The sequence below is a fragment of the Lolium perenne genome, chromosome 1, assembly GCF_019359855.2.
Source record: "Lolium perenne isolate Kyuss_39 chromosome 1, Kyuss_2.0, whole genome shotgun sequence".
In the NCBI taxonomy this organism is placed as follows: Eukaryota; Viridiplantae; Streptophyta; class Magnoliopsida; order Poales; family Poaceae; genus Lolium; species Lolium perenne.
In genome coordinates this window covers 208,195,367-208,205,050 of record NC_067244.2, presented here as the reverse complement: position 1 = coordinate 208,205,050, position 9,684 = coordinate 208,195,367, and the positions used below count along the sequence as shown (strand labels likewise).

The 9,684-nt window shown below is 46.4% G+C and overlaps 1 protein-coding gene across 2 annotated transcripts; it reads right to left on the bottom strand.

Annotated features, from left to right (window-relative positions):
* Positions 1–849: 849 nt before the first annotated feature.
* LOC127322075 (aldo-keto reductase family 4 member C10) lies at positions 850–3,065 on the bottom strand. Of its 2 annotated transcripts, XM_051351028.1 has the most exons (8): positions 3,037–3,055; positions 2,859–2,981; positions 2,545–2,595; positions 2,375–2,451; positions 2,157–2,244; positions 1,784–2,065; positions 1,454–1,699; positions 850–1,189 (listed from the first exon to the last, which is right to left on the bottom strand). In XM_051351028.1, the coding sequence occupies exons 2-8, from the start codon at positions 2,967–2,969 to the stop codon at positions 1,103–1,105; spliced, it is 942 nt and encodes a 313-aa protein (XP_051206988.1). In that variant the 5' UTR covers positions 2,970–2,981; positions 3,037–3,055; the 3' UTR covers positions 850–1,102. The 2 variants fall into 2 exon arrangements, with proteins under 2 accessions (XP_051206988.1, XP_071679060.1); XM_071822959.1 differs by having other exon boundaries at positions 2,859–3,065.
* Positions 3,066–9,684: the final 6,619 nt, after the last annotated feature.

The window sequence follows — 9,684 nt, the reverse complement described above, 5'->3', positions numbered from 1 at the left end:
AAACTATAAGTCTCGAGCATATAATGACAAAAGATATGCTTGCGGATCCGCTAACGAAAGGCTTACCACCCAGCGTGTTTAAGGAGCACGTAGCCGGCATGGGTTTAAGGGAAAGTCTTACCTATCCTGGATCATAAGAGGCCCAAAAGTAAAAGAATTTGTTTCAAAACAGAGAAGTGCATTGTGGATGTCTGATTCTATCGGCAATAGAGCTGTGACGATGAAACATGCCCTATGGACTGATCCAAAATGAAACGAATAAAGTGAAAGTATAAAGTTAAAAGAAAAGTTGAGATCAAGGGGGAGAATGTTAGGATTGATCTCCACCGCACCAGAGCCCAACGGCTCTGGCACGACCCCTTGACCTTGTCCGCGCCCTGATCGGGGGCGCCTAACCATTCGCTGGTTGGTGGGCCCCTGTCGTCTGCACTATATAGAGTGGTGGGGGCCAGTGGCACTCGGTACGAGGTTGCCCTAAGCTGCCACTCGCCCCACCAGACAACCCACCGATCAGGGTAGTGCAGTGCCGACGGGAAGCACCACCACCACCTCGTCCAACGCACCGCCGTCCTCGCCATGTCCAGATCGGCGAGTTCCTCCTCCAAACGAGAAGGTAAACCCACCGTACATGTACATCTCTCTCTCCCTCTCACAGTACCAAAACATTATTTACAGAGATAGTCAATACCCGTCATTAGATCTACCCTAGTCGATCTAGCAAATTAAACATGTTAAAGTGGTGTGGCGTTGAACTGAACCTAGTCGCTTGCGCCCAGGTTTCAGTATATCTTGTAATTTGTTTTGCTTCTCTTCTATAAAGATGAGGTACGCCATTGACGCACTCTCGAATAAAAAAGAACTTAGAAACATAACTGATAAATATGGTGCAGTCGAATCATAGTTGCAGGAACGAGTCGGGACTTAATTAAGTCGCTGATGCAAACAGCGAAGCTCAAGCTCAAAGCTCGACTGCCGATTATTACCGCGTGCACTTGCTGTCACTAGTTACCAGGACTCGCTCGTTATTTGGTTGCCCTCGCAATGTTCTGGAGTTTGACACTGGCCAAGGTTCAGTTGCGTCACACTTCCTACACAAAGCAGTTCAGACTATTTCCCCATCCCAAACCTCTTCGACGGATTTGATCACGCCTTCTGGGTGAGTCCAGAACGTCCCTCGGATCAGCTTCACCTGCAAATCACAGTCACCCGCCAAGATTAGATAAGCATTGGGATCTTTAGTTTGTTTTGTAATTTTTAGTTCAAAAATCACAGTATCCCACCAAAGTCCCACTTCTAGTTTGTTTTGTAATTTTTAGTTCAAATTTTGGAAATTTTGGTGAGAACTCAGTTGACACAAAAGAAGTGATCGATACCATACTACCATTGACATCACGACAACAGCAATTGCAGTATTCAGCATCATTTGCTGATGTTGATTCGTTCCTAAACTTGCCTGTTCGATCTCAGAGAAGCCGGCGAAGAGGTCACTGGGGATGGACCAGTCGTAGACGTCCAGGTTGGCCCTGATTCTCTCCTCGTTGGTGCTCTTGGGGAGCACGCTGTACCCCGTCTGGATACCCCACCGCAGCGCCACCTGCGCCGGTGTCTTCCCCAACTTCTCCGCCGTCGACACCACCACAGGATGCTGCAGGACGTTGCCCGCCTTAAACAGCCCCGGCGAGCCCAGCGGCGAATAAGCCTAGATGCACTCCCAGCACACTTGAGCAATGACACATTTCTGTAATCCTGAAATATTTGCGTCGGGCAGATAGACATAACGTACCGAGAGGTGTATCCCTTTGGAGACGCAGAGTTCCCGGAGCTTGGCCTGCTGCCAGACGGGGTGGCACTCCACCTGGTTCACCGCCGGCGTCACTCGCGCAATGACGAGCAGGTCCTCCAGTTTCTTGGTGGAGAAGTTGCTGACACCGATGGCGCGGGCCTTGCCGTTGCTGGAGTCGTAGAGGCTCTCCATCGCCGCCCACGTCGCCGGTATGTCGGACGGGACGACGTTTTCTGGGCTGACGCCGGTGGAGCCCTTCTTCATCCGTACCGCCCAGTGTACCTGTCGAAGGAAGAATGCATCGTTGTCACCCACTTCACGTATGATGCCATCAAATGCATTCAGAAGAACTACAAAGGCAGTGCAGGCTTACGAGGTAGAGATCCACGTAGTCGATTTGCAGGTCCTGGAGTGTGCTGTCCAGGGCCACCGGGACGTCCTCTGGCGCGTGGTTAGTGCACCTGCAGAAGAAAAAAAGTTCAGATTAGATATTTCCATTTCGTTAACATTTCAAGATTTTTGCAACCGCAATAGCTGAATCCTGATAGGCAATGTTCAGATTGCAGAGTGGAGAAAACAAGCCAGACTGACCAAAGTTTGGAGGTGATGAAAAGATCTTCCCGCTTGACTATGCCCTCATCGAACACCTTTTTCAGGGTGAGCCCAATCTGCAACCGTAGCGCTTCTTTTCAACATTCAGAGAACATTTTCTCTTCACTAGGGAATCTATATGAGGAGACAATTTCTCTAGCTTAATTTACCTCCTTTTCATTGCCGTAGATCTGAGCACAATCGATGTGCCGATAACCAGCCTGCACAATTGCACATTTACGCATGCATGCATTAAAAGTTAAGATACACTGTCCAAATCCAGAGTGGTAGTACATTTTCCCCATGGTTCGAGTTTGCCGTCAATTACTTTCCCGATTTCATCAATACTCGTCACAAAACACTTCCCCACAAAGAAAACACACAAAGGGCGCATAGATCGATCGACAGCCCCAGATTACGACGAACTACAGGTTAAAACGGGGGCAAATCAGCAAGGATGGTGTTTGCAACGACGACGACGCACCTTGACGGCGGCGTACACGGCGTCGCCGACGACGCCGGGGGCGGCCTGCCAGGTGCCGAGCCCGACCGACGGGATCTTGGCGCCGGTGTTGAGGACCAAGTGGCGAGCCATGCCTTACCGCGCAATGAAAATGTCTGCCGCTGCGCTTGCAAGCGGTAAAAGTGGGGGAATGCCGCGCGCGCAGACGAGAGAAGGCGATGGATGTACTCTGTCCGATATTGCGGCCGCGAGCGAACTTGTAGCGGCCGAGCCGGCGGTGCTGATTGCGTCGCTGCGTGCTGCGTAGTGCGTACACTGCTGAGGCGGTGTGCCCGATGTGGCGGCGACATGAGCGGGACCACATAGTAAACGCGCACCTACCCGTGGGGCTGGACTCTGACGCGAAACGTAATGGTGATGTCTACACACGGTAATACTGCTAGTACACCAGCCCAACATGGCCCGGCCCAGGAAGGAAGACGGGTCAGTAAGCTGTAAGCCCAGTCCAAGATGCAAGGGATTATTGGGGGAAAGGGATTAGCTCCCATCGGATCAAAAGGGGACGGTCCGGGAGCTCCTCGACACCGACCTGGTCGGCGCTGGGAGGATGCCGCACACCCTCGCGCTCTCGGGTAGCTAGCTGGGCCGCGGCCCAACATCAGGTAATTCGTTTTTTCTTTTTCGTCTTTTTGTTTTCTGTTGTTTGTTTTCTTTTTTAAAAGTATTTTTTTAAAATCTGAACATTTGTCAAAATTAAAAAATTAAAATTAAAAATAAATAAATTTTTAAAAGATCTGAACATTTTTCAGATTTGAACATTTTTAAATTTGAACAAAAATGTAGTTTACTCTATGAACAATTTCTGAATTTGAACAAAATTTATATTTGAACAATTTTCGAATGATTTTCATATTAGAACAATTTTTGAATTTGAACGCATTTCAAATTTGAACGATTTTCAAATTTGAATGGTTTTCGAATTTGAACGATTTTCGGATTTGAACGGTTTTCAATTTTGAATATTTTTGAATTTAAACAATTTTCAATTTGAACAAATTTTTTAAAATTGAATTTTTTGAATCTGAAAAAATATAAACAAAACCGAAAATAGAAAAAAAGAAAAGAAAAAAGAAAAAGAAACCAGAAAAGAAAAAATAAAAAGGAAAAACGAACTGCTACAGGCTAAATAGACACTAATGGGCCTGGCCCATACCCGACCAGGGGTGTGCGGTGGCCGGTAGCCACCGACCTGGTTGGTGTATAGGTTTTCCCGACTGTCCGCACGAATATAATCTAGGACAACACGTGTCCAGGAGAGATGGAACGACCAACGCAGTAACTATAAAACGAGGAAGTTATTGTGCCGCTTCGCCGGTCGCCTCGGTTCTCGCATGGTCATATGGTCAAATCAGTGAAGTGACGCGCGCTACACGTTCATCATCATGATGGAGGGTCCGCCAACGTCTAGTCCTCTCGGTGGAGTGCCCCTTTGCCCTCCAGGTTTGGGACGGTGTCACCCACCGCACCGGTGTCGCCCTCCCTACCCCGACTGGCAACCTCTCCGACTGGTGGCCTGCGGCAGTTGGCGCTGTCCCCGATGCGAGCAGAAAGGATGGGAACTCCCTCGTTATGCTTGTAATCCGATCACTATGGCTCCAACGGAACGATTGCATCTTTGATGGCAAGTCAATGACATCGGACCAGATCGTTGATCAGATTGTGGATACCTGGCGATCGTAGACGGTAGCCCATAGTAGGCAAGATAGAGGAATAACCTAGGTGGGGTGTGTGTGTGTGTGTTACCTCTGCGAGCCGTCTGTGGCGAGCAGTGGTGAGGTGGTTTCCTTACCTTGTACGGACATCGTCCTTTTCACCCTTCGAGCTTAATACAAAACACGCAGATCTTCTGTGGGTACTCGAAAAAAAGCATCTCCGCGGACGTACCCGGACACATCATCATCGTCAGCAATAATGTGTATATAATAATGTGTATAAGCTATTTCTGTGGCGCACATTGTCTGGTGTGCCACATAAATAATTTTTGTGGCGCACGCAAAAGTGGTGTGTCACAGAATAGTATCCCACCTATAGCTACTTTCCTACTAGTGCTTTCGCCTTTGATCCTACATTCATTGGCTACCTGATTTTGGCTGACCGGTCTTTGAATTCACCAGCACTCTCCTTCCTCAAAATTCAAGTCCATCATTATGGGCATTGATAAGGTTACCCCTTGTCAATGGACAACATGATCCTGAGAATTCCACATATATGATCTTGTGTACTAGAACTTCCGCGATCTCCGAGTGACACTTAGACCTTAGAGTTGATCTAGTATCATTTGGGGATAACAAGGAACCATAAAACCTATTGCATATTGCGGATGTGCGCTGACCATGGCTGGTGGTAACAGGTAACATGACTAATGAAGTCAGATGAAATCTACCAAGAGAAGTCTTGACTATTCATATCATAATATTCTAATGTTATAGTACATTTATTCTATTTGACACATTCACTTTCACCATGAACCGAATCTCCCCTCGCATAACTTCTCATCTGCAGGAACTCACAACAACACTCATAATCCTTTAATGTTTATGTTATTTGCCTTCGTGCTTTATTTTACTATATCGTATTCAACCACACTTATTTATCCACCCTTTTTCCCTTTCATTACTTGGAGGAAATTCACTCAAGATTTGTGACACCTTGAGTGCGATAGAAAGTATAAAACACTTACCTTTCGGCTCTTTGTTGGGATCGATATAAAACCAGAATTAATACTTCTAGCTTAAACGATTATGTTCTCTTGCAGGTCATCAAAGCCACACCAATAAATGATGATGAAACTTCGAATGATGCTCCTACCGAGACTTGTAGGTCGACTAGGGCACATATTAATTGCTCGATCTAGAATGGTGCGGAAATCATGTCATGAACTTCATGTTATTAGTAAAAGTTGAACCAACAAATTATGAGGAAGCGATGATGGACCTGAAATCTAGAAAATGGCTAGACGCTATGAAATCCTAAATGGGATCCATGTATGGAAACTAAGTATTGACTTTGGTGGACATTTCTGATGGTAGCAATACTATTGAGAATAAATGATTTTTTGAAAAGAAAACAAATACTGATGGTAATGTTATCGTCTATAAAGCACGACTTGTAGCAAAGTGGTTTCGTGAAATTCAAGTAGTTTATTGTGATGATATCTTCTCATCCGTAGAGATGCTAAAGTCTATTCAGATTTTACTACAGATTGCTTCCTATTTCGATTATGAAATTCAATGGAAACGTTGAAGAAGAGTTGTGCATGGTGAAACCTGAAGGTTTTATCAATCCCAAGGATGAACTTTAGCGCTCAATCTATGGACTAAAGCAAGCATCCCGATCGGAGGTGGAATCTCTGCTTTGATGAGGTAATCAAAGGTTTTGGATTTCTCCAAAATTTTGGAGAGCCATGCATTTACAAGCTAAAGTGAGTGGGAGCTTTATAGCATTTCTGATATTATATCTGGATTACATATTTAAATAGGAAATGATGTAGAGCTACTTGAAAGTGTGAAGGGCTATTTGAATAATAATTTTTCATGAAATATCTTGGTGAAGCCGCATATATATTAGGCATCGATATCTATAGATATAGACCAAGACACCTAATATGGCTTAGCCGAAGTATCTACCTTGACAAAGTTTTGAAGGGCTCAAAATGGATTAAGCAAAGAAAGGTTTTTTGTCCATGTTGCAAGGTAAGATGTTGAGTAAAAATCAGTGTCCAGCTATGGCAGAAGAAAGAGAAAAGATGAGAAACATCCTCTATGCCTCATATGTCACATTAGAATGAGTGACCATCACTGTGGCCCACACTTTGTGGAGGGCCCGCATGGGCAAAGGTAGTGTGCCTGGGCCTATATGGGCAAGGTGCACTAAGCCCATATGGCCCATGCGGCCAGCTAAGGGAAAACCCTAAACATGGGGCCATCAACTTGGGGGAAGACATCCCTCAACTTGGAGAGGCAAGTTGTCTGACCCCAAGCCTATATAAAGAGGGGGGCACTTAAACCATCTCCCATACCCCTGATGCTCCTATTCTTCATCATCCTCTCATGCACGTAGGCAAAGCCCTTCCTGCGGATGGAGCTCGAAGGTGCCACTCGTTGCAACGTCGATCGAATTAGATCGCAAGGAGAATGTCTACATTGACCGCGTAATTAATGCCTCCGCTTAATGATCTACAAGAATATGTAAATCCGAAGCTGTGAATCCAATCACTTGAGATATAATAGGACCAATGGGTGTAGTCGAAGGTTCCGTTCTGGAGTGGCCATCATCGTGACCCACACTTCACGGAGGGCCTGCATGGAAAAAGGGAGTGTGTCTAGGCCTCATGGGGTAGGCGCACTAACTATATGGCCCATGCGGCTAGCTATGGGAAAACCCTAAAAGTGGGGCCACCAACTTGGGGGATAACATACCTCAACTTGGAGGGAGGCCAAGTTGGCCGCCCCAAGCCTATATAAAGAGGGGGCAGGGGCACTTCAACCCTAGCCGGCATACCCCTCGCTGCTCCTCTTCTTCCTCCTCCACCATTGCTACTATTCCCGTTACGTTGTTGGCATCTAGATCCGATCTACCTATCCACCTATATGTAACACCAGCAACTACGTCAGGGAACACCTAAAGGGCTTGGTCAGTTAACTGTATGCTCAAGTGTGTTGCGATAGTGGGCCATGGGCCGGGTTGTAAAATGGGCAATGCCTGAGAGTGGCGTGGAGTGTGTGGTTCAGGTTATAAGAGCTGGGATATGCCTGTATGACGGTATGAACTGAATGAAAAGAATATTCTCCGTCCTGTCTCTTCCTTCTTCTCCCCCAAGTTTTCTCTAATCCGATCTCCCCGAGCAAACCCTAGGGTGCTCTATATCGTCCACCTCCCAGGGTGTGACAATTGGTATCAGAAGCCATGTACGATCCGGACGCGCTTCGTTACTCGATACTGTTCCAGTAACATCGACCAATCGGTTGTGAATTTCCTCTGGAAGTTCGCTGTAAATCCGAGATTGGCGTGTGGGTAGTACAGAGGAAGCTGCGACGGCTCCGCAGGTTTCAAAACCCGCCGCTCAAACCATATTCGTTCTCGACACCATGGAGGAGCTGAAGGCGGCGATGCTCGCTCGGTTCGATGCCATGGACATGAAGATCGGGGCGCTGGAACAAGTGTAGACGCAGTTGGCCGAACTGGATCTGAAGATGGGGAAACATGCAGAATCAATGGACCAGATGCAAGTCAAGGTTAATTTATCGGTGGAGACGTTGGAGAAAGTGCAAGCGGAGCAAAATTGAGCCACCAGCTCGCTGAAGGGGCCGTCGGTGACGCCATTGACGATACCGCCAAGAGACACGTCAACCATTTTGGGCATGCCTCCCGAGTATGGATTGGGCGGACGCCCTTGGCTGGCTATCACCAACAACGAGAATGCTTCAAGGGTAACGATTCCGCCAACACCAACGCATGTGTATGATGATTCTGGGGGAGCAAGCTACAGTAGAGGACTGGACCGAGGAGAGCGCAGCGAGGACTCTAGGCGCAGTTGGATACCGAAAATGGATTTTCCCAAATTTGACGGCACTGATGTGCGCATCTGGGTTGATACTTGCAACACCTTCTTCCAGTTGTACAACATTGCAGAAGGTTTCAAGGTTTCAGCAGCTACACTTTACTTAAGGGACAGTGCTGCTCATTGGTACCAAGCTTACAAGATGGAGAATCCGTGGCACAACTGGAGCACTTTGGCGGTTGTCATAGTAACTAAATTTAAAGAGAAGACCCAAAGAGGTAAGATGAGGGAGCTCTTAACTCTGAAACAAACTAGAACGGTAGAAGATTATAAGAAGCAATTCGATAAATTGGTCTACCAAATCAAGTTGTATGATCCAAGTGTGGGTGGCATGTTTCTGGTGCAGAGATTCATTTTGGGACTTAAGGAGGAACTCAGGGATGCGGTCGAAGTTCAGTTACCAGACACTGTTGCCGAGGCTGCTTCGTTTGCAGCAGTCCAATAATATGTACTGGAGAGGCAAAAGTACCAGGCCGGGCAGCAAATCATACAGCCGCAAATACCATACCAGTGGTGGGAAAAGTGAACAATCTGACGGTGCTGGTTCTCAATACAAATTTTAAAAAGGGGAACTGTGGAAGGCACGACATTTAAAGGAATACAGAAGATCCAACAATCTATGTTTTAAATGTGGAGAAAATTTGTTCCTGGTCACCAGTGTACATTGCCAGCAGTGGCCCAAGTGAAGGCAATATAAGCAAATGAGATCTTGTCAGATGAGGTTCTGGATGCTCTGGAATATAACAGTGGAGGTGATAGTCCACAGGGGCATGTTTCTCTAAATGCCTTGTCTGGCACAGAGAAGGATGGCACAATTCAAATAAGAGCTTTGGTGGGAGATAAAGTGTTAGTATTGCTTATTGACTCTAGGAGTACTCATAGTTTTGTTTATCAATCCTTGGTAGAGCAGCTGCAGCTGAAATCAACTAAGATTCCCCCATTAAAGGTGACAGTAGCTAATGGAGAAGTGATTAAATGTACTGAAGCAATCCCTGAAATGCAATGGTGGGCTCAAGGGAAAACTTTTCAGCACACAATGCGCATTCTACAACTAGGTGGTTACGATGGCATTCTAGGCATGGACTGGTTAAACAAATGTAGTATGATGACATGTGATTGGCCCAACAAGTGGATCCAGTTCTCACATCAGGGGAAACTAATAAAGCTCCAAGGGAAGGTTCCACAACGGCAAACAGAGCTCACAGAATTGTTAGTGGAACAGTTTGT

Excerpts from the sequence above, each read along its gene's own strand:
- LOC127322075 (XM_071822959.1), bottom strand. The coding sequence starts at position 2,969 with ATGGCTCGCCACTTGGTCCTCAACACCGGCGCCAAGATCCCGTCGGTC. Across the intron at positions 2,066-2,156 it reads ACTACGTGGATCTCTACCTC|GTACACTGGGCGGTACGGAT; the intron begins GTAAGCCTGCAC and ends TTCCTTCGACAG. Across the intron at positions 1,190-1,453 it reads GCTTCTCTGAGATCGAACAG|GTGAAGCTGATCCGAGGGAC; the intron begins GCAAGTTTAGGA and ends TGTGATTTGCAG.